Source organism: Pempheris klunzingeri, chromosome 10, assembly GCF_042242105.1.
Source record: "Pempheris klunzingeri isolate RE-2024b chromosome 10, fPemKlu1.hap1, whole genome shotgun sequence".
NCBI lineage: Eukaryota > Metazoa > Chordata > Actinopteri > Acropomatiformes > Pempheridae > Pempheris > Pempheris klunzingeri.
The window spans coordinates 4,085,486-4,110,699 of record NC_092021.1 but is presented as its reverse complement, the minus strand read 5'-3'; the positions used below and the strand labels follow the sequence as shown (position 1 = coordinate 4,110,699).

Here is a 25,214-nt window from a genome sequence, read left to right as displayed (position 1 = left end):
TCTCACATTTAATATTCATTTAATATCACACAAGGAACATTTTTTTTAAAGAGTCTTTCTTTTGCAAAGCTCTCTTGAGTTGATCATTTAATAGATTTCCAAATCAGAATAAGGTTTGGAATGTTGGAGCGAAATATCAAATCAAGGCTTTGATTGAATTTGAGTAGCCTGACTTAATTCTGGCTAAATCATCATGTCCATATGAACCAACCTCACCCTGTAGCAGCTCAGTAGCACAAAATCTTCAATTCACGACACATTCTTTAATCAGTTTAGCAAATACCTGTCTCCATTCACTTCTAAAATCTTAAGCCAAATTCAATTTTTAACTGATTTTAACATCTGTTTTCTTTACCTTCAATGATTTTTTTCACAGCTGACATTTTCACATGTCAAACACAGTTGCAACAAATATTATCTTCTAATGTTAACAATCCAATCATCTGTTACTGCCCGCAGCTATTGTATTGTGCACGTTGGCACACTGGCAAGGATTCATGACACATAAATGTAATAAAGCCGAGGCTGTTAATGTCATTCCACCTGTTTCCTCTGTTCTTTTCCTGCTATAATAACACACTTGTTCCCTTTAATGTTTCACATTTTCACATTTTGTAGTACGTATTTGCAAATTTACTGTAATGTTCTTTGCATGGTGCAAAGATGTTGGAATAAATATGCAATTTATTCTATTTTCTCCTCACAGATCCTGAGTGCAGAGGGGGGTTAATGGGGAGGGGTGACGGGTTGGCAGGGGTTGTAGATGATTATTCGATGTCAGAACAGGCGAGAGGTGTGAAACTGGGCTTATAAAACCTTCAGTGACACATTCAGGTCGTCAGACACTTGTGTGATTCTCCACATTGTGGGAGAATGGTCTCCTACAGTTTGTGAGGTCTCTCAGGCCTCTCCACACTGCTGCAGGGTCGGATCAGCGGAGCTCCTCTATCTGATCCTGTCCCCACTTCTGTGGGCCTCAGCTTTGGCCTAAGAAAGCTGCTTGAGTTTTGTGGTTTAGAAGGGTCAGTTGTGGATGGATGAGCACAAGGTTTTCAGCAGCACATATGTCTTTACAAAAAGCTGAAGCGAGATGTCACAGAGTCGATTGGAAGCACATCAAGACCCAGCTTTTCAAGTGGTCTCGACTGACAGCTTTCACACCAGTCTAAATGAACTGAACCATGTGAGCTATCACACCGGAGTTCATTGGAGCTGCTGCAGTTTGGTTACTTTTTTTAAACTGGCCATTGTCAGTTGCATGACTAAATTACTGGAGAATTATTCTGTGTTTGACAAGTCAAAATGTCGGCTATTAGAAAGGTAGTTTAGGGTAGGTAATGTCAGGCATACATTTTTCTGACCTACTTTAAGGAAGGACCTTTGACTATTAATGACATAATATTTACTGATTAATAACATATTCACTGATAAACAGTTTACAACTACATCATAAGTAATCAGCACTACTTAAGAGTTATTACCCTGATCTCAACGAAGCATGAATCAGTGAATTAATCATGGCATGAGTCTCACCTCATTAGGCTCCCACTGCCAAGCATCGAATGTGGGCAATCTAAGAGCTTCCACTGTCTCCTTAGACAGATGGTACTACACACACACACACACACAAAGGGAAGCAGGGCAAACAGGAAGACAGGGAGCACGGGAGAGGAGAGGAGAGGGGAAGGGAGGAGAGAGGGGAATTGTGGGTGAGACGGGTTCAGCAAGCTGGTCAGTCTTACCTCGTTGGCTTCCCACAGCCAGACGTCAAAGGAGGGTTTTTTGAGGGCGTCTATGGTTTGTTGTGACAGCATGTACTGCAGGCGACAGAGCTCGCTGTTAACCCTGTCCGCCTCTGCCTACCTCGGGGGCACACCTCTACACACCACTACACACACCTGCTAGAATGTTCAAGCAGATAAACTAATGTCATCGCCACTATTTTATTTCATCTTTCTAATTCTGACTGGATGGTTGTATCGTCACTGGCAGCCATACTGAAGGAGGCACTGGCCGTCAACAGGTGTGTTTTGTTTGCAACTTATCATATACAACAGTGTTTTAGAGTAGAGATGAGATGTTTATTTCAGTATTTCAGATTGAAATACCCTAACCCCCCCCCCCCCCCCCCCCCCCCACACACACACACACACACACACACACACACACACACACACACACACACACTTTACACCCCAGCTTGACCATGAGACAGAATGGTTTGGAGAGCTATGCAGGGTACCACACACCAGCAGAGCACAGTCCCAACTATCAAAGTCTGTGAGTGTGTGTTGATTGTGAGTGTGTGTTGATTGTGAGTGTGTGCTGATTGTGAGTGTGTGTTGATTGTGAGTGTGTGCTGATTGTGAGTGTGTGCTGATTGTGAGTGTGTGTTGATTGTGAGCGTGTGCTGATTGTGAGTGTGTGTTGATTGTGAGTGTGTGCTGATTGTGAGTGTGTGTTGATTGTGAGCGTGTGCTGATTGTGAGTGTGTGTTGATTGTGAGTGTGTGTTGATTGTGAGTGTGTGCTGATTGTGAGTGTGTGTTGATTGTGAGTGTGTGTTGATTGTGAGTGTGCCTCTTCCCCTGCTGAAGCTCTGGTTCCGTTAATTTGCACACATTACTGTACACAAAATAACTATTATTGAAAGATCTGTTCTTCTTCCAAAGTGGTGGAATTATTTTTATGATGTATGGTTCATGATTTATGTAAATGCTTATCTCACACTCACTCACACTAAATGGTTGTACAATTAATTAAAAATGTAAAAGTGTAGCTTATTTGACTTCTTCTGTCAACAGTTAAATAAAGAACAATTGATGTCAATGAACTAAACTAAAAACCTGCTTTGTCAAGTCTTACTTATCATTCAAAATTAACAATTTCTATAAATGACCACTTTGTGATTGCTGATGCTGTTGGTTTAATGGTGGTTCTCAATAACTAATGTTATTCCATTTGCTTACATTATACAGTATTAATTATTTGTTTAAGGCTATATTAATCTAGGTTACAGCCTCCCCCTTTCTTTCTTCACCATCTACTTTACGAGAGAGGACCAGCTGACGTGCTGCTGCAACTTTATTTCTGTTTCCTTAGTGTCTCTAGGCCAAACCCTATTCAGCACACAAACACACACACACACTAACAATTTTTGGCTTCCCTAGATCTGAAATGAATCCAGCGCCTCTGTGTGGAGCTACATGTTTGCGAACAAACATTTCTTCTAACTAACTCCTGGAAGCACACTGGAGGTGTGGTGTTTCCTAATACACCTAACCTCAGCAGACTCACCTGGCTAACAGAAACAAACAGTGGAGCAAACAGTGTGTGTGGTAGAGACCTTCCAGAAAAATCTTACCTTGGGGTAGGAGGGCACATCTCTGCGAGGAGTCAGCTTCTTATTGTCTTCCAGGAAGCTACTAAAAAAAACAGAAAACTGTTACTAATACTACTACTTATAATAATAACAAATATATGAAATGCTCAATATCCCTTGAGCCCAAGGTGACATCAGCCTAAAACCCAAAGATAGTACTTTTCCGTGTGGATTTTGCATGCTCCCTCCCCCCAACAACAACCCTCTAAGGATGAGCGGTGCAGATAATGGACAGAGTGGATGAATTAATTGTATAAAACATATAAGTGAAACCAAAATGTGTGAAATTATTCAAATTCAGTTCATTATTAGAAGCTAACTGGCTAACTTTTGTAGCAGTTGTTGAACTTTCTGGGGTCAGCGGGGGTGGTGACACATCACTGTCATGAAAAGTGACAGTATGAAATAAAAATGATATCCAGTGAAATGTAGTTATTGAGGATTTGGTTACATTATTCGTCAGTGCACTAATTCTGATACAGATGTAATACCAACAGCTGTGCATGCTTGCATCTATAGTAGGGTCAAATCAACAGTAAAGCAGATCTCCTAACAACGCTGCTATTCAATACAAGCAGGAGCTAATAGCCACTAATCAGCTTTCCCATGACAGCTAATCACTCTGTTAAAAAGAAAGGATCTAGAGGCTCTCATTCCTTAGAATTGTGTTCCTTAGATTGTGCTGATGAGAAAACAGGGAGGTTCAGTGATTACTGAGCAGAGATCTGCTCCGGATGTTGCTGTCACCTGTTGTTTCTGGATGCCATCTCCTCACGGAGCTTCTTGATGTCGTTGCGACATTTCTCAATCTCCACCACCTTCATTCCCTCCACTGCAGACAGACAGAGTCATTTATTAAAGCCCAACTTGCCCCATTGAAGTTAATATTTTCAAACCATTAATCTCTTGATGCCATTTGTAGCTGCATACAAAGAAGTACTTAGCCACTATTCTGCCTTCCCATGAACCAAGAAAGAAATCTAATTTTGGGATGTGAGCTACCAGCCAGCCATATTTTATGTTTTTATGTACCAAAGGTAGCAACTGTAAAGTGTTATTTAAGATGAAAGGCTGGATTAGGCTAGAGGTGGTGCCAAAGTGAATGAATGGTTATGACTGGTGTTATGTAAGGCCCAAAGTGTCCCAATCTATCCCTAGCTTCATCTCCGACCAGTAGTTTTGTCTTGTTTTATCTCACCCTATTTCACCTTATTCTCTTACTCTTTCTTCTTATTTTCCTTCTTCTTTCGACCCCTTTGATATCACAGTAACTGAGTATCCTCTACATTTCAATGCATGTTTGACTTTGTATCTCTATGCATGTGACAAATAAAGAACCTTGAACCTTGATTACGGTAGCTTATCAGAGCAGAGATGCAACAAAAATATCTTATTTATTGTAATGACATGTCAGATAATGATAACGCTCTCAGTCACTTTGCACTCTGAGGACTCCAAAACCTACTGTAGTATGGACTGGAGCATAAGTTTTGCAGGCTGGATGTTTCAGCCAATCAGCGCCCCAGCTGATATATGATAACAACTGTATGCTGAAAACATACTGAATGGCCCACACTCAAGTTCTTTTAAATAGGAGTGGAGAGACTGAGAGACCGCAGTAGGGGGCTGAAGAATGTCTGAGAGTTGAGACAGGGTGGGTGGTGTAGGAGGTGGATACTGAGAGAGGAAAATGGATCCTGCAGCTCTACGCTGGTCTCAATGTGAAATCATTAGCCCAAGCCCACTCACGGAGCTTGCAGAAGCCTGTGTGAAGTCCAGCAGCATTCAAGGACAACTTTGGTGTTTGTCTAAATAACTGGTAGGTCAATTCCAAAATTCTGAAATTGGTCCAGAAGTTTGCGAAGTTCGCTGCACTGACTGTAATGTTATCCTTTGGGGCATTACAGAAAGGATCTCTTGTTGAAGCCACCAGACTCCAGTGACAAAAACAGTCATTTTACCCAGTAATCGTCTCAATAGACTGCAGCTGCCTCCGTCTGCCTCATGGATCCTCCTCTCCCTTTCATCAATCCACCTTGTCCTACTGAAACAGAAAAGGTTGCCTCAACGCACTCCAGCTCCCATTACAATAGGTGACCATGGCAACCAAAGTGATGAGAGGATGGAGATCTGTGTGGGCGCCACGCTGTTGCCAGGGTGACCAGGTATCCAGGCAATTGGCATGCTTGTATGAAGTGGCTGTGCGTCAGATCTGACACTACTACAGTACAATCAGTCAGGCAGAGTGGGTACTAAAACAAATGTTTCTCAAGATCAGAGGAAAGAAATCCTGCGATAACTTTTCCACACTTTCCTCATGGAAGTTGGATAATTTATGTTGTCAGCTGGATTTGAGTGTATTTCTGTGGCAAAGACTATTAGTCTATTTGCATGTTTTATTAAGCTGCAGTGAGCTCTGTTAACATACATGGGAAACAGGACACTGGTCACATCAGCCTGTTCTTCTCATGGCCATGAACCAAAGGATGACGTCAAGGTGGCTACGCCCACCTCGTTCATACAGTCTGTAGCTCTTCTGTGAAACAGGCTGCTTGGGTTAAATAGATGCCAGCTTCAAACTGATCCAGACGAAGTGTGCTACAAATGACCATTTGACCTGATCTGTGACTACACAACACTGCAGCACTGTTTTCATAGTGCGCCTCCGTCAACCTGATGCCTGCTCCTTCATTTGTATAGTGCTAACTTCCACTGAGCAAATAGATCCTTCGGTTGCCCTCATGATTAGAATTACTGTATTTATGTATCTTTTAGCTTTCAGCCATGATTCAAAATGGTTTTCATCCAATAATTATTATACCATTTAATCTCTATTATTCATTAAAATTCCAACTGCCATTCTGTTTCCGGTATACTATTTAACACAAATTCTGTTTCAATTTACAAACAGAGCAGCATTTCAGTCAACGTTCACAACTCATTCCTGAGCTAAGCCCAAACCTGTTCATCAGTTGAGTATCACTCTGCTTCAAAATAAAAAAAGGTAGAGTTGGAGAAATTGCCATGGTGACAAAAGTAAACTCAGGTCATATTGTCATGGCGACTGAAAGGGTCAGAACATACAGGGCCATTATGAAATTGCAGAAGATATCAGCCAAGAGTTGGCTGCCAGATACAGTGTAGCTATAACACTTCAAGGTGTGTGTGATGGCATGCAATCTGCTGTTTGATAATGCATGGGAAATACAGTTTAGGATGATGTACGATGCATTATACACAGTCCACACACATGTAGAAACACTAACACGCACATGTGCCTAGGTGCTTTTTGCACACCATACTAGACACCAACACAACATGTCACAGGTAACACCGGCAGTGTGTCACATCACATCACAATCCCCAACAGTACTTTTTCATATGGACACTCATTGTGTTCATTCAGCTTCCTCAGAGCTTTGCCTGGCCCTGGAGCATGTAGAACCCATTAAAGGCTGATAACAGCATGGTTATCTCACTTTAAATGTGTTATTCCTATATTCTGTTGGGCCTGTATTAGTGGATTTAACTAGACCCACCCTCTGACAGTCTTAGATGTCTTTTAACACCTTATCTGAAAATGTAGTTAACATTTACATAGAAGGAACTGCTTGCAACAAAATCACCTCACAACGTCTCATGTGATTTTAATCTTAAAGGGTAGCTTTTTTCAAATGGGTATCTTCCAAAATTACGATCTGTTTTACAAAATTCCCTCTTTGTTTTTCCAAGCATATTTTTGCATGCTGAGCCACTCATGTAGAGGCGCCTGCAATAACCCTACAAATGACAGCAAGGACAAAGATACCAACTTGATTAGACCATTGTCCATTTTTTTTACAGTGCACTTGCAATATAATGAGATCACTTGGCAAATGATAGTATTACTATACTGAGACAGACATCGTAGCCTGCCTAAAATAAGAGTTAGCAGTGTTTCTGAAATCACTCTGTATTTATTAACATAGTGCACTACATTTACTGTACACATTTAATGTATCCATTATGTAGTGCCCTCAAAAATTTCATGTCCATGAAAACTACAATCCCACAATGCAATGTGTTGCATTGTACAAATATAAATTACAGTTGCATGACTCAAAAACTGCGAGTGATGATGCAAAATGTTGATGATTAGTAAGCAGCCGAAATATGTTACTATAGTAAATGATTGAGTGTCTATTATATGGAGAGGTGAATGAGTGAACAAGGGAGTGATTTCAGACACATCAACAGTTTCACAAAGGATAAAATACACTTCTGTCACTGTTACCATGGCAGCAGCGGAGCATTATGCCACAAGCAGGCGCGAGTGCTGCAAACAAAGTGAATTTTTAAAATTTTTCAGCAACTTACAAACATAATTTCCTCAATGTAAAAACAAATGTACATATTAGAGGAAAATATATTGAAGTCACACAAATCTGAGACTTTTTGTTGCTCACGACAGACACTGACTTGCTGTATAACTCATATTCAACTTGACCTTTATCTTTAATCACAGCTAGGAAGGATGTAATGGTTGCAAAACAATCACTGATTAAATGTTCCTGTGGGTAATAATCAAAGCAGCTGGGCTGTCAAGAACACTGAGACCTATATTATAAAAAAAAAATTATGGCAAGACAGCGCAGTGATCCTGGCTATCACAACACCTTTGTTGATCGCATTTTATTGCTGGCTTTTACCTTGAGAGAAATGACACATCTGTACCGAGTGCCAAGATGCCATCAGACAAGCAATTACCTAGAGGCTGATAATGGTCAGCTGAGGAGGAAATGTGCATGAAATGTGGATGTTGTATAAGTGTGAAGATGACGATACACTGCTTTCCTCTCTTAAAGGGTTAGAACGTGGTCAATGTTCAGTAGTCTTGAATAACAGCACAAGGTCAACAGCCTCTGGAGGTGGGTTAGCAGACCACATAACCTGTGCAGCTTCAACTTATCTAATCACAGTATCATAAACTGTGGAGGAACACAAGTTCAGAACATGCACTGAAGGCATGCAGTTATCTCAATGCTAATGTACACTAATCAGTCTAAGCACTACTGTACAGCTTTTAAAAAATACAATTGTCTCTGTAGTTTTAAAGAGCTAAGCTGGAAAGCTGAAGTGAACTCCATGAAATCAATACGTAGAATTCAACACAGACAAAATGCAGCTGTTGATCTAATGAATAACCTCTTGTCCTCTTACTCATAAAGGTCCTACTGTAAATAAGCTGTGTTCACATAGCTGCTGTGTGAGCCTGGTTCCTGATCATAACAGCTGATGACAGTGGTGTGTAAATATGGTGGGAACAGACTCACACTCTACTCTCTTCTCCAACATGGCAAGACGGTTGGTGACCTCGGTCTTCAGCTCGTTGATCTTAAATGCCCTGCGGACAGATGGATGCAGGTGTGAGAGAGTCTGAGAAGAAGAAACTAGTTAACTAGTTAACTATTGCAACAAAACTTGTGCAGTCATGCTGTTGTGCTGCAGGTAGATATTTACAGTTCATGGTGACATAAAGTATTAACTGCTTTGTATAAAACTGGACTTTTCATACATCCCTGAACTGCTCTACTGTATCTTTTATATTCTAACATGCATATTGAACATATCTGCAAAACATATAGACCAAACTTACTGTAATATCCAACGGAACTGAGGTCATTTGAGTCTATCAGCAAAAAATTACCAACTTTAATAATCAACTAATTAATTGATTAGTCAATAATTAAAATACTGCACACCTACAATTTGCCTTCTGTAGTTTATATAATTACTCCAACAGTGACATTACTGTAGGTGGTACTAATGCTATGCATACTCCAACACTGCAGTCAAATCTGTGGCTGCCCTGCATGAGACACAGAATTTGTAACATAGGTCATAAGTCTTATGTCCTGCTGCATTGTTCCCTTTTCACCACTGCACCCCTGTCCTATGCACATCTGCTCTTAAGTATCACTGCATTTCAATTTCTTAGAAATACTAATATTGGTTGAAATTGCATGTTGATTTGAAATATGAAGTTTGAGAGAGAGAAAACAGGTAGAGAGAAAGATGATGGAGAGAGAGAAGACAGACAGTCAGCAGATAGATGGGTAAACAGCACTACACTGCATGCACTGCATCTGAAAATTGTGTGTGTGTGTGTGTGTCTGTGTGTGTGTGTGTGTGTGTGTGTGTGTGAGAGAGAGAGAGAGAGAGAGAGAGAGAGAGAGAGTGTGAAGAAAACCCTTCTGATATTCCATTAAACCAATGTTAGCCAATACAATAAACAATAAAGATCTATTCTATATACACATGAGTTCCATGATTTAGACATGTACTTTAAATGGAAATAAGGTGCTAAAAAATAAAAAAGCATCTAAATAGAGCTTGTTTTACAAAAAAAGTCCTGGGGAGGTCACCCGGACCGGGCTACACCCACAATGTCCTCAAACCCCAACAATGACCCTGAGCCTGCTCTCTTCTATGTCATCAGGGGACACAAACCTTTGCACATCTAACACCCTCCCAACATAACAAATCTCAGTTTTACCACTGATGACGTCTAATTAGAGAAAAACAAACCTAATACGAGATTTAAAGCAGCGGAGGACCAATGAAATCATGTCTGGAGTTTGTGAAAAGTGCAAAGACAAAGCCGAGAGGTAGATTTGAATGAAGTGACAGACAGAGGCAGAGGCACCACACGATACAGTAACACACACATGTTGCAGCTCCTGGCTGAACTTAAGCCGCTGTATAAATCGAGTCTTCCAGCCTCTTGGGATTAGAGAATACTCTAAAAATCAATAGCCTAAACCAAAAGGTGCAATATCATCAAGCTACAAAACAAGGTTGTTTTTCTTAGATCTCTCTGGAGATGCGAGCTGATAGAAAAAGAAGAATTGTAAAAGAGAGTAATCAAAGCTAAAGGAAAGATTTACAGTAATTAATATAGAAAACGGAGTAAATATGCATATGTAACATTCCCACAATAGTAGCTACAGTAGGAATTAACAGTGAGTTAAATGAAGATTTGCTGCTGTGACCAGCTGCTTACCTTGAAAACTGCTCTGCTACTTGCGTCAGTACATTCTGAAAGAGTTCCTCTTTATCTGAGGAGAGAGCAAGCGCAAAGCTGTGTTACATATACACCCCCCCACACACATGCACAAACACATGCACTGTCAAAAGCCTGCATGTCTGTTGGTCCATACACACAAGCACACAGCCTGAGTCCACTTAGGCAGGGTATTTCATTATAAACACAATGCAAGCACTGGGCTTAAATAGCCCTGAAAGAAACACTTACTCAAATATTACTCTTTCGCAAACACACGCACAGACAAGAAAACACACAGAGGTTATGGTAGCCAATCAGATGACCAAAAGCAACAGATGGCAGGGCCAAAAGAATGAGAAGAGGAAAGATAAATAAAATGTGCCCCCTTCCCTCTGGTCTCACCATCAGTGACCAACAGAGCGTCTAAAGTGAGTAGGAACCAGCTGACAGCTTGATGTGTTAACAAGCCACTTCTGATTCCTCTTCCCACACACTGAGAACAGGCTGGACACACAAACAAAGCCCTGCCATTGGCTAAAAGCTCCACTGTTGTGGGCAAAGTTCAACACCAAGGGCCCATAAAATAACAAGTATGAGAAATTGTAAAGAAAAAAAAAAGATATTATGGGCCGGTAGTAGTTTGTACATTGTGTCACTCACATTCCATCTTTCATGTGGGGTTCACAGGTCAGACTTAAAACAGCGCTGTTAAAAAATTCCTCTCTGTGATTAATTAAGCCGGCTCAGCTGGAGTAAACAGACTGGGTCATGACTGACAGGTAAAGACTGCATTCAACAGGCAACACATATGCTGAAATGACTTCAGTCAACAAGCTTGTTTGATATGATCCCAAAAATAACATCATTTTTATAATAATCAATAATTTGGTGAGTATAACTGGTTAAAACAAAATCACTCCTCAATGTGAGTGATTACATTAAAACATTCTAAAACATTTAAACCCAGAACCTCAAATTTGGATGATTTTATTAGTTCCTAAGGGAACCCAGCAGACACAGAGCAGGTTAGTTAAGGTTAGTTTTATGGTTTCAATTCTAACGTTCTGTTCACCAAAATCCCATGTGAATATTTCCCACAAGTGGTACTGGGATAGTTTCAGTTTGATTTAACACAGTTAGTGAATCTGAGTGAGACACCCTGGAGGTGAATGGGTATTCATTTTGTGTGACTCAAAGCCAGTGCTGAGGGTGATGTAACTGTAATCACATTACTGGTGGAATTAGCAGATTTGGGTTTTAGTCACTGCATTACAGTTCCTAGCCCGATAAAAGCCTCAAAAACAAATCATAATCTCAATTGTTCTGTAACTGCAGAATAATTAATAGCCTTTGGATAACCTTTGCTTGTTTTCTGAATATTTTCTAACAACACAGAAGTTATGAGATAAACATGTAAACTGGGCCTAATAAAGGCCATACATTAATGTTGTAGTTTTGGTTGTTTCTCCTGACCATCTATGAATCTTTTCTACTCTCTCATATCTAAACATCCTAATATTACCCTGATCATTTGTAAGTATAGATAACTGTAATATTTCATTCAAAAACAACAGCGAGAAAGTTCTGTTGAACTCGGGTGTATTAGCTAATCATTTTGCACTAACTACAGTATGTATAACCAGATCTGCAAGAGGTCGACTGGAGCATCTAAATGTCAGCAAACTGCACTATTTTCTCTTGCTTTAACATGCTTGGTCAGTGTCTTAGCCATGCCTGCATTCAAGTCCAAGCAAAGGTGGTTCAAGCATTTTAATAATCAGTTAGTTAGTGATTAATAAGTTAATCATGGAAACGACATATAGATATACATATACATATATAAACATATTGATTACTTTGATAGTTGATGAGATCAGACTAGGTGCATAAAATAGTAAATACTGATGAGTTTATGGACTTAATACCTGCTGGTGGCCTGGTTGCGAAGACTTAGTTGGCTTTTGTTTTTGTTAAAACATTCATATTCTCAATTTACTGTAACATAAAAAGGAATTACTTGCTCAGTATAATGATGGAACATCTATGATATGTATGTATGAAAAAAAAAACTTTAGAGCCACTGAAGCAAGACTGGCGATGGGATTAATTTTTTTTTCCTTCCCGAAGAAGGAGGGTCATAAAGGGCAGGTGATGCCTCGGACTGATCCATTGGCCTCATCGACTGCTGGACTCTTTATTAGATTGTTTGTTCGCTTACACTTGTTTATTTCAGTGAACTTTGTAAAGCACTGTGAGACACTCTGTTGTGATATTGGGCTATACAAAATAAATTGAATTGAATTGAATTGAATTGAATTAATTGCTGCACATTTAATTTTTCACATCTATATATCAGAAAGCATTTTCAGGATGAAAAACAGTGTCAGACCACCTGTCGTCCAGGGATTTGGTCTCTCTGTGGTTAAGATTCTCGACTCTTAATGAAATGTGGCCACATGGAGTCAAGACTGGAAAGGTATACATTATACCATGGCACATTCATTGCCCACAGATGACAGAAAACACTTTCATTCTTGTGAATTCAGATCCAGACAGCATTTGAAAACATCAGATGACTACCGTGACCGTGAAGTCATCGATAAATTGATTGGTAAACTACACAGACTTTTTTTTTGCCCTCAACCCCATGAGCGGATGGTTTGTTGACAAATAGACAACTTTGCAAATGGCACATCCTTATGGAGTAAATGATGAACATGTCTGCTGAGGTTCACCTGGCAAAGCACCTTACCTAAAGAAACAGGAACAGAATTTGCTATATGGACAACACCCTGCATGATGCGCTTCTGTTATGAAGGCCATTTCAGGTTGTTCTATCATCATCAGCTCCATCAGAACCAAAGTCATTAAACACCACTCAAGTCTTTTAAAATGAGTGAAAAGTGACTTGTTGTGTGAGTAGGGTTGAAAAGAGTGATGGGCAGCGATGAAGTGAGTGAAGATTAGAACAGAGTTTTAGAAGGTCAGTGTCCGAGTTCAGCACAAGCACTGATGAGACTGAAGTTTCCATAAAACGTGTTATATGGCTTTGAACTATTGGAGTGAAGTGCTTATGAGATCAGGAGCTTTTTATTGGTATTTTCTGAGGTGTGTGTGTGTGTGTGTGTGTGTGTATGGGTAGACCACAAATAAAAAAGTGTTCAAATGGATTTTCTTCCACATATTGACTAGCACTGAATAGCGATATTTAATTCTAATGTCAGTTTTGCTTTTGAGGTTTCATAAGTTGGTTAAAAAGACTGTTTTGGTCTTTGTTGACGTGAACACGCACCTCCTGACACGAGTTTTGGTCATAACCTTGGTCATGAAGAACAAGATGCTTCTGTTCTCTTTTATATCACTATCATTAAATACACTTTTGATTTCTAGTTACACAACTTTCTTTGCACTCGTCAGTGGTACACATTACATGATTTTGCTTATACTTTAAATACCTGACGAAAGCACAACATTCTCTGTCTTATAGAGTCTTTGTTTCCCACCTGAGTAACGGCATTAACAAAATATTTAAGAGCAACTATTGTTATAGATCAGTGTATCATATTTCCCCTTCATGTTGGTTGATTTATTTATTTGCCTGAATTAAATTCAGTATTACCGGGTGAAGACTCTGGACCAGACTTTGTGCCGCCTGGCTGATTGAACTTTTGGTCAGATGCCATTGGTTGTTGTAGATATCTACACAGGTGGTCTCAAAAGCAGGAGCTACTGTGCTAACATGCTACTGAGGTTGAGGAGACATTGTGAACGGGATTCAGACAATTCCTTCATTAAAAATTGCGATGGAAGTAAATTTAGGTCAGCAACTTCAGTCTTGTTAGTTAGGCTTGAAATGGACTAAGATTCCTCAACTTCCTTCAACCAGACTTAGAACCAGTTCAGATATTTATACCAAAGACCATCTGGTAAGAAAAATTAAGACACTTCTTTTAAATTGCAACCAAGCAAGCAACATCAGTGAAGGAATAGTTCGACAGCTTTGGAAATATAGATGAAGAACCCTCTGCAAGCGTGGCAAGAAAGCAAAGAACTTAAAGGATCATGTGGTTGTTTAACACTGTCATTGTGTGTGTGTGTAACAGACAGTCATGATATTATATTCTCTATGTACTTGTACTTTTACACTCATAATGTATGTCATTAAATGGCTCTGTGAGTGAGTTTGTGTGTGTGTGAGTGGGTGTGTATGTGTGCATGCGGCCCCTCCAACTCACCAGCAAGCTGTCCTCCAGTCATAGGCACCACTCGGTATGGTGACCTTCGACACAACAGGACACACACACACACACACAGGTTAGTTTTGAGAGCAAAGGTGAAGTGAAGCTGAAATTCCCAATCCATCCTCTGAGCAGACATGTTGTAATTTTCCTTCCACTTACTAATTCAAGTGGGAAGACAGACACACATTCTTACACACGCCCTGATTACACGGAAAACTACTGACACTCAGATGATGCTTGTCACACAGGTCACAAAGGTTTCAGATTTTACCCTAATATAAGATAGCAGACACACACATACACACATGCACGCATGCACACACGCCTATTCAAGTGTCCTCTTTAATCAGTGTGTGTTTGTGTGTAAGTGTGAATCTATAACCTTGGGAGTGGGGTGTGTTGAGTGTTTTGTCTAACGAGACCAGACAGTTCTCATCATTTACATTTAAGGGCCACTCCATTTTTGTTCCACCACCTAAGCAAAGCAAAGTGATGTCAGGTTTCTGATTGCACGTTTGAAGTAACACTGAGACAAACTGCTTGTCAGTCCACCTTTTGTTCTGGTCGAAGTGGAAAATTTGGATGGACTGCTGTAACCTCTCTAAGAACAGCGGCTTTGGAAAATTCCTTTTCAAAAATGAAGGTGGATGTGTCATCTTTGGATAAGATGGCGCTCACAAAATAAAGGTACAGTTACTGCCTTAAAGCTGCTCCACAGAAGACTTTAATGTAAAAAAATCACCCCCTTCAGATGAGGCTGCAGCAGAGAAGAGAGAAAACTGTTTTAGAAGTAGAAACAGTCAAATCTTAAATCTAGCCAACACATACAGAATGACTAAAAGTGACTTTTTTGTTTTTTAATAAATGTATGGCCATATTCACAGTCCCGCTTACTTCTCTCTTACAGCGGTTATAGCCTGTCTTATCCTCTGGTAAACATGATCATAGGATAAGATAAGATAGTCCTTTATTAGTCCCACTACAGGGGAATTTACAACGCTTCAAGCAATGATTCATCATCTCAGGAAGCTAAATATAGATTTTTATAAATACAAACCCTTCATCATCAACACTTTATACTTGAAAAAATACGCTATGGTATAGTATGTTGTAGTTACTGAGTTCACATTGTCAAAGTTCATTGATAAAAGAGGAATTTGCTCAAAGTGCCACTTCATCAATCTCAAATTCAATTTGTGTGCATTGATTATACAGTTGTCTTTCAGAAATGTCTTTGACTCTGTAGTTACATTTCACCTGGACTCATTCTTCTATTTCTTCCAAGTGTGACATGTTTTATATGGCAGATGCTATTTGCATCTGGGTGTCAGTAACTAATATGACTATTTACACCCAGCAAACACCAAAAACTATTCTAACAGATTAGCTGAGCAGCAAAAGCACATTAAAAATGGAGGGATGCAGGTTTTCTGATACCTCTCTGTGTTGTGTGGCATGGTGGGGTCGATGGACACCATAGCTCCGGAAGAATCAAGCAGGGATAGATTAGTGTTCCTAGATCAAGACAAAAACACAGGCAGCATGAATGTGAGAGACATTTTTGTACATTTCTCTAAGTAATCCCTCTAACATACTCAACAAAAAACATCAAATTCAAAATAACAAGGACATATTGTTGTGAAAGGTGCAAACACTACTTGTGGGCACAAGTGTGGGACAGAAATTTAGGACAACCATAAGGTCCAGTTCCAATCTTTCATCTGTGCAAAACAAATCCATACACACAGACGAGTAGGACAGTGAATAAGCATGCTGTCTGTGCACAAAAAGATGAATTCCTCTTTCTGGGATCATGAGGAATAATGTCTTCCTCTACTGCAGTAATAAAACCCAAGTTACACAATAATGCTTTCATTGAGTTTCTCAAGAACTGTTCATAATAAAACAGTCTTCTTGGAAGAACATCTTAATGACACACATTCAGGAAACAGTTTGTTGGGGTTGCACTTTCCTCATGGTTGAGGCACTATGAGACTGTACTAAAGGCACAGGCAAACTAAAAAAGTTTCCACAATAACAGTTTTTGTCTGCACATGATTGACCTTCCCAATAGTAGCTACTCCTTAGACACTTTCTCACAGAAATCCCATCAATATGTGCAGGTACATTGTTAACTTCACAGAACACACTATCACAGGAAGAAGGAAGGTCTCAACCTCCTCTTCCCAACTAAACCCTTGAAACAATGAGTTTTCTTGTATTAAGTGTCACAACATTTAAAACTGCAACAATACGACACGTGAGTGTCCCAAACGGGAGCACATCACACTGTCTGCACTAGAAGCAAAGAAAGCATCTCAGATGGAAGAGAGCATTAAATGTTATCACTTCCACTGGTGATCTCTTCCTGGAAATGGGTCGCAAACTGACTTAACATTTCTTGGTATAAAATACCACAGAATAGTCCTTAAACTTTGATTATTTACACATAGAAATGCTAATAAGCCATTAAAGCCATTTGGGTTTAGTGATGAATTCAACTACATCGTGATTAAACTGATTTTGTAAATGTTATGTAAGTTATTTGTGATTGTTCAATTCAAAATGAGGAGGTATTTATACGATACCTCCTAATTTCACTACAAAAACCTAAATAAAGTGGCTGCTGGCTAGAGGGAGATTGCCAGGGAGCTGATATGGATAACAACAACCTACTTTACTGTTGGCCATATTGTTCCAGTAAAGAAACATCGAAATATCCCAATATAAAACGTGTTTTCAGTTGAAAAAGTAGAACCGTGGGAAGAGAGTAGGAACTCTCCATCTTTTACTTGAGTGGTTAGCTCTCTGGCCTGGTCTCCAGTGCACAGCTGGTAGGGACGTGCTTTAATTACATGATGACAACAGTTGAAGTGCGTGTTTGACGGACTCAGTGTCGATGGAGAGCATTACAAGGTGCGACTGTTGGATGCTCGCTTGCTGTTATAGTAAAAAGTGTTTAAAAAACATAAATAATTCATTTGTTTAAAGTCAAAATATACAGTAATTAATGTCATTGTAATCAAAGTATATCCTAAGTGATATAAATGATAAGATGTCGAAAGGATGAGGTCTTATGTAAGAAACAGAAAGAGAACACAATAAATGACTACACTGCAGTATGTGTGTAGCTCTGGTTTTTTTTAACTCCCAGGATTATGTGATGACGAGCCCAGCCCATTGACACTGTGGATGGTGGTGGAAGCGGTGTGGCTTACTATAGGATCTGTCAGCAGAATACACCTAACTGGCTCCAATCAATCGCTCAGACACCAGATAGAAACATGTACATGCTATTAGCTCTACCCGGTGGCGTATTCAATACACACAGAAGGACAAGGAACTGAACTCTTTGGATCTAAAGGAGCATTTGTGGCAGATCCCTATTGCTATCATTGGTTAGGACGAGAGAGACTACATCTACATATGTACTCTGCCCCAAAGAAAGCCTCCTTTCTAAGAAGTCACCATTGTATAACTAGAACAGTGCAGATCTCCACTACGCCTAAGCCAACTGAGGAAGGCACCGCTACAGGAAACACTATATGATGGGGGAACAGACTTCGATAGAACACCACACCGACTGACTTATAGCCTGGATGGTGGCTAAGATGTCAGAAATAGAGATTTATTTATTTCATATACATTTTTAGCATGCTGGGTATAGACTTAATCAAAACGAGACCGAACTTTTCTGTCGTCGGTTGGACAGCCAGGACGAAGGCCAAGATGTGGTCTGCAACAGACTCAGTAAGGCTTGTTTTCAGCCTTGCCGGTTGATAGAAATGCGCTTTGCTGTGTGATTTAAAACTGAAGCAGTTGTTGATAACGAGCAACCTCGAACAGTCGGTTAAGAGGAGTGAGGAGTCAACAGTCAATGACAGTTTAAAACAATCAATAAAACGGGTTTTTAAAGAATCAGTAGATTGCGCGATTAGCTGTGGACAGACTAATAAACAATTCTTTTTCCTCCTCAATGAGACCATTAAATCCCCCTGACTCCACAGTTAACGGTAGTGTAGCTGATTGTATCTGTGCACCCAGAGACTTCAAATTAAGATTTAATTCTTCTTTATTTAAAGCCAGACACTGTAGTTTGTATGTGCTACTTTAAGTGTAATATCGAGACCTCCTACTTTGCTTTAGGAGTGAGTGTAAAGAGACAGAACACTTCTCCTCCTCTGGAGCACAGATGTAACTTAAAACTATGACAAGCAATGTCCAAGTGTATGCAAACGTCAGGTTTACATGTGCAGTAGCAGGAGCAATTAGGTCATAATAGGTCTTCATTAATTACAGTCTCGTTCATTGGACAATTTAATTAGGGTTTCAAACAGAAGAGAACACACCAGTTTGACATTTTATCCATTCATACAAAAGGCATTCTATCATAGAAATGGCTGAAATCAATAACTCCACTCAGCCCTGAACACTGTGCATCACTGTGAAGACGAATAGATATCAAGTAACATGTTACAGCAGCAAGAGAAACCACTGTAATATTGTATTTATCCATCACTGTATTAAATGTTAAACAGGAACACTACATTCACATGAGCTAATTGTCACTATGCTGTTTGCAATTGATGTGGCATGAATGTGTTTGTGTGTGTGTGTGTGTGTGTGTATTTTACCTTGGCACACCCAAGGCTGTACAGAACAGCTCCTTAATGTCACATGAGCTGCAAAATCTACTGAACACCACCTGAGGGGAAAACACACACATGACCACACATATAAGAGGCATGATTTAGAATAAAACAGCTGACATGCATCTGACAAAATAAGAATAGCTTGCTAGCTAGTTGTACAGCTAATACTAAAAAAAAAAAAAAAAAATCAATTTCAATTATATTGAGTTGAAAATGAACTTTGCTTTAATTAACATGACAACCTGCTCACACTAGCATTCTAACAAGTACGGTAAATAGGATCATGTACAGCAAGCGGCGCTCATTATAATAATGACTGTACACTGCAGCAATTTGTCACTTGTAGTTTGAACACATCATAACAGGAGTAGGATATAATACTGCTCCTTCCTCTGAGTACTGCACTGTGAAAGTGGAGCAATCAACTACTAGGGAGTAACTCTTGAGTCTGAACATGCATGTTTCCCACGCTGAAGGCTTTTCTTTGAATGAAGAATGTGCATGCTGCAGTATAGGAGCTGTAAATATTTTGCGTTTTTCATCTCTTCTCCTCCTTTTGCTTCATAAACAAGGTCAAGCTCCGTCGTTGGACATGACAAATGACTTGTGTCATGCCGCAGCAGACACAGAGGAATGACCCATATAGATAACAGAGGCATTTGCATGTGATGGCATCGGAGAGTAATAGCCAAGTCGCAGTGAGAGATGGCATGGGGGGGGGGCTGGTAGTGTTGGAGTCCTGGGGAGTAAGGCCGTGGGGTTGGGTTTAACAAGTACTGCCAGTGGAGAGAATGATGAAGTGATTGTGGAGGAGGGGGGGGGGGGTCAAAGAGCACTTCAGCTGTCTGGTTGTGGCAGCCTGTCACAGATGGAAGGGACAGGAAGTGGTGGAGGTCAGCGGACAGAGAGCGGTACTTCAGAAACATTACACCTGCAGCTGTTTTTTATTTCTGCTCTGAAACACAGTGGAAAAAGGACTTCCTCCATGTTTTAGTCTTTGGTACATTTAATCTAAATGATGATGCCTCTTCTCTGCCGTCACTGCACAGGGCTCCAGACTAACTTTTTACATGGCAGTGGTGCACCTCACTTCTTCTTTTAGGTTCACCAGCACATCATTTAGGTGCACTTGACATTTTTCACAGCACCAACAATACATTTAAAGCATTAACATCTTTGTCATACATTGTGCCTATTTTAACAGTAGCCTAAGCACAGGGTTCACCTCTATAAGGCTACTCATTATTATTACTCAACTACAATTTGGCAAGTCAGCTGACAAAAGTTTAAACCTTTACCTTTGTCTATATTTTTGTGTTTTTTTAGTAATGTTTATGTTAACAGCCACAGGAAAATAAGGCTTTTCAACAGACATTTACTAAAATAAAGCGGAAAAATGATAAATAATAATGCAATAGATCAGTACTGAATCATATGATTGTTTCATCTTTTATTTCTTACTTTGTTGTACACACAGCTTGTGCACTGGCACGCTCCACCTCGATGTGGCCAATTCATACCTTAGCCACCTGTCTCCACTTGCAAAAGATGTGGCTCTAGACAATCTCACACTCCTTCCTGGAAATGTCTGTACTTCCATCAATCAAGAACGATATGTACACCGAATATGCAATTTGAACAGCGTCAGCGCTCACCCTAAAGACCAGACTCTCAGCGCAGAGGGGGCGCAGACCTCTCAAGGGGCTTCTAATAAAGTCATTTTACAATTCACAAGTGTAAAATGGATCATGTAAATAGATAATGTATACTATCAATAAACACAAGTTGTATCAGTATGGCCAATGAAAACACTTGTTGCTCCTATAAAATATCAACATCTTTTTCCTTTCGACCCATAAACCCTTTTCTTTGAGTGGCTTTTCTGGTCCCAGTTCTCATTTTAAATTAATGCAAAAACAAGGGGGCTTAAAAAACAAAGAGCGAAATAACATAATGACAGAGACTCAGCTGAATGTAAATGAGTGTGCAGCAGTAAAGTGTCCTGTGGGATATGATGACAGCATCGTTCTTGTTTTTCTGGTCATACAGTAGCGCGGTGAGTCTGTGTTTTTGCACTAAATGAATGTATTTGCAGAGTTATTACTCCTCAGGACATTTTAAACCTGAGAATTTATTCTAATTTCCACAGAATGAACCACTGCTAAACAAATTCATGTTTTCGTTTCAAGATGCCGCAACTGATTTCAATAACAAACCCCACTTCATCCTAATTGGTACCCTGCTGCTGCTGCATTCACTGCCGGGGATGGCAAACCACAAAGAAGCCGCATCCACTATTGTGCGACGCATAAACCTGATCATACAAACCAGATATGATAACCAGAATCTCATAGGTCTGAATAAGGACTTGAGACAACAAAAGGAAAAGCACAGGAAACAATGAGTGCATGGCAAAAAGGCAGCACTCAAGTAGTAATAGCATGGATTTGGAATGAAAGCTGATGTTCGCCTGTTCGAATTCATATACCATCGGTCTGTAAACCTGAGCTAAAACTATTTGTTGGTTGTTGGGTCTGTTTCAGAGATTGTACAGGAACTCGCTGTGCATTTCCAGTCTAGCAATAAGTAACCACTGATCAACAAACCGCTCAACACTATTAGCCATCACATAGAAGCTGCAGAAAAACACACACAAACCAGAACAGTCATATATCTAAACATTCAAAAATAGGTCCTGAATGACAGCGATGAGGAGATCTTGTCTCTGTTTAGCTGTAGTTGATAGCACTGAACATCCAGGAAATGTATTTAATCCCCTATCCCATTTCTATTCCACTTATTAAGACACTATAAACTTAGCGTATCCCTGCTTGGTGCTTCGAACGCATTAAGTGTCACCGAACAACAGAATGAAGAAGAGCATATCCTCTCACCCTGCTGCATATTTTTGAGATTGTGAAATGGCAAGGTTTTGTGCAAGAGACACACACACACACACACAGTCTGTGTGAATCCCATAAAGAAGACACAACGCAATAAAACAAAGTATCAGTGAGGCATAAACCTCATTATATGGCCTTTTATGAGCTGCCGTTCCTCTTCCATTGGTTTGTCAATGTAAACAGAGTTCTGGAGCCTCTACACTCCAGCCTGGAGAGGGACTTCAGCAGTGCAGACCTTCTCCGTGAACAATCACGGGACAAACCATCTGAAATGTTGACTGGCCTTGACTGTCTATGAGTAATGATAACGTGGATGAAGTGTGTTAGATGTGTGATTGGATCTTTGTGCTGGAAACTATGGAAACTAACATGGTTCAGATCTTGATTGATCTGAATGTTCGTATGGATTGTGATTGTTGTAGTTGAGGTTGAAAGTGATTTAGATTTTCCTTTTAACTTAACTGAGCAACTGATCCTTGCCAGGATGTGCGTTTTAAGAAAATAGATGGATGGATAAATAATGGGTTGAAGGACCTCTAACAGCAAGAACTTGGTAAAAAAAGAAAGAAATGAAGTGTATTGGTCTTTATGGGACATGGGACTCTTGATTTAGTTTGGTTTAGTTCAGATACTTGTCACCTAATACTGCTGTCAGTTCATCAGCCTCTCCCAGTCTTGCTGAATGTGCAGGACTCTAAACTACAGGCAGTGACAGAAAAGGTCATCAGTAGCTGACGTAGGTGGAGTTTGCATACATTTGGTTTCATTGCAGCCGACTTCCTGAAACATCTCCACGAGTTTCCTTCAGTATTTGCAAGATTTATTATAAAGCCATAGCAGCCGATGTCCGACGCCAAGGAGAGGCTCAGAGGTGTAGAAACAAAAGCTGTCAGGTTGGTAAGTGTTTGTTGTTTTCATGTGTTTCGGTGGCCGAATAGGTTCAATGCCCCAGATTTTTCAATCTATATGAGAATTGAATGTGTGTTCAATATAGTGAGCTGTGTGTGCTGCAGAGGCTGTGGAGCGTGTTTAGAGGTCAGAGCATGGGTTACTCTTCAACCTCTCGGCTCTGCAGTCTTCAGAGGGACCAGTGAAGCAGAAATGACTCTGATTTATTTAACATCCAAACAAACCTGTGAGATGATTCTGCCTGTACAGACTGTAAATAACCACCAACTCTCAGACTCAGCAGTCTACTCCTCTCTGCATATCTCACACACACACACACACACACACACACACTCAGAGAGAAGATGACAACATTCCTCATGGGACAGAGGATGGAAATTAGCTAGTGGCTAAATCTGGTTCCATACATCTCCTCTCCTTGTGTTGGATTCATGTTTTCGTACATGCTACTTGACAAATAAATGTAATAAACTAAAGTAATAAACCCTACTGGTTAGGATCCAGTGAATGATGAAGATTCATAGAAACCATCGTAACTATGGTCTCTCTACTTATAAGCACCATCTTTACCCACTGAAGTGCTCAGTATCATGGCATTCACTATAATTACCAGGCGTGCCATTTGAACCAGTGTTTGCACAGAGAATAATGAACTCAGTTTAATGTAAATTACTCACATTCACACGATAAAAGAAGACCAGATTCTCCTGGTTAAGAAGCCTCAAATCTCTGCGGCGTCACATCCTAATATTACAGGGGAATTGTAATAATGCTAGAATAAAGTTTTTTGTGAGACTTTTATGAATCTTTAGATAGTTGAATGAAGACGGTCTAACAAACTACTGCAAAAAAAAAAAAAAATTAAAGATTTCTATAAAATCCATACATGGACTTGCAAGGGTGTCAACTGTACACACTGTGGCTTTCTGGCTACTTAATGCTATTTTACAGCATTAGTTTCATGCCCTGAGACATCACAGGTGCTCATATTCCAGTTGAAGTGACTTTGTACTACTTTAGCTTGTACTACTACTGTAAGCATCATTTCACTGAGAAGCCACTTTATAACTTCTGATGCTTTACATTTACATTATCATGCTTGTTTACCTCCTGGTCCATCAGTATAATAATAATAGTAATCATACTGATAATAATAATTTTAGAGCTCCAAATGAAGTTAGACATTCTCCTATCACTGTGTGACGTCATTACTTCTTCAGAGTGCTGTCACTACTTGGTGACTAACCGACTAACCGCTGCTTCATTTGCTTTTCTTACTAGCAGCCCTCGTGCTGTGCATGTGTGTCCCGTACCTTCTGAATCCTGCCGTCCACGTCCAGGTAGATGACCCGGTAGGAGGACGAAGCGGAGCCCATGCTCTCCTCTCCTCGTCGGCGTGTCGCTGTGCGGTTCCTGCTCCGGACTCAGTGTCGCGGCTTCGGTCCACTTCCCCACCGTCGCGTGTCAAACCGAGGGCGGTCAAAGTGAAGTCAGCGGTCCGACAGCATCCCACCCGCCCGCCTGTTTGTCGGACACACCGGTACAGACTGACTGTGAGCTCCGTCGGACTGTCCCTCCCGCTCCTTCTGTCACTTCGCTTCTCAACCGCATCCAATAAAGCCCGTCCGCGCGCGTCCGCGTCCGCCTCATTCACTAAGACCTGCTGGCTCTGCGCGCGCACCCGCACGCACAAATACACGCACGTGCACAGAGTTGTTCAGACAGGTTACATAAGTACTACTGTGTGTTGGTGCTACTTTGTGCACTAAAGGATGGCAGGGAACAGACAAGCCCCCCCAGGCTGGGATGCTTGGCCTGGTTGTACATCATAACATCAAGGTGATCACATCTCATGGTACGATGTAAGACAGGAACTGTTCATGAACTCAGTCTGCAGAATATTAAACATCTACTAGAAGGACTGGTCCAACATTTGGCACAGACACCCAGAAGTGTCATGTACACTCTTAACATCACTGGGGCTGTGTCTCACCACTTGTTGATGGCCCCATCAATTTTTAAGAGCATCATTTATTAACAATGTTCTGACAGATAGTGTGCACCAAGAAATGGGAACAAACAA

General features: G+C 40.4%; 1 protein-coding gene across 4 annotated transcripts in view; it reads right to left on the bottom strand.

Moving 5' to 3' along the window:
• pde9aa (phosphodiesterase 9aa) overlaps window positions 1–24,659 on the bottom strand; it is a 30,682-nt gene extending 6,023 nt beyond the window's left edge. The window contains exons 1-9 of one of the 4 annotated variants that reach the window (XM_070837879.1): window positions 24,445–24,659; window positions 19,302–19,372; window positions 16,105–16,182; window positions 14,662–14,705; window positions 10,424–10,478; window positions 8,694–8,764; window positions 4,129–4,213; window positions 3,364–3,424; window positions 1,743–1,817 (exon numbers count right to left, since the gene is read on the bottom strand). In XM_070837879.1, the coding sequence (XP_070693980.1) occupies window positions 1,743–1,817; window positions 3,364–3,424; window positions 4,129–4,213; window positions 8,694–8,764; window positions 10,424–10,478; window positions 14,662–14,705; window positions 16,105–16,182; window positions 19,302–19,372; window positions 24,445–24,507 (603 nt within the window). In that variant the 5' untranslated portion in view covers window positions 24,508–24,659. Of the gene's footprint in view, window positions 1–1,533; window positions 1,609–1,742; window positions 1,818–3,363; window positions 3,425–4,128; window positions 4,214–8,693; window positions 8,765–10,423; window positions 10,479–14,661; window positions 14,706–16,104; window positions 16,183–19,301; window positions 19,373–24,444 lie in introns of all 4 variants that reach the window. The other 3 variants (XM_070837878.1, XM_070837881.1, XM_070837880.1) reach the window with 3 other exon arrangements.
• Window positions 24,660–25,214: the final 555 nt, after the last annotated feature.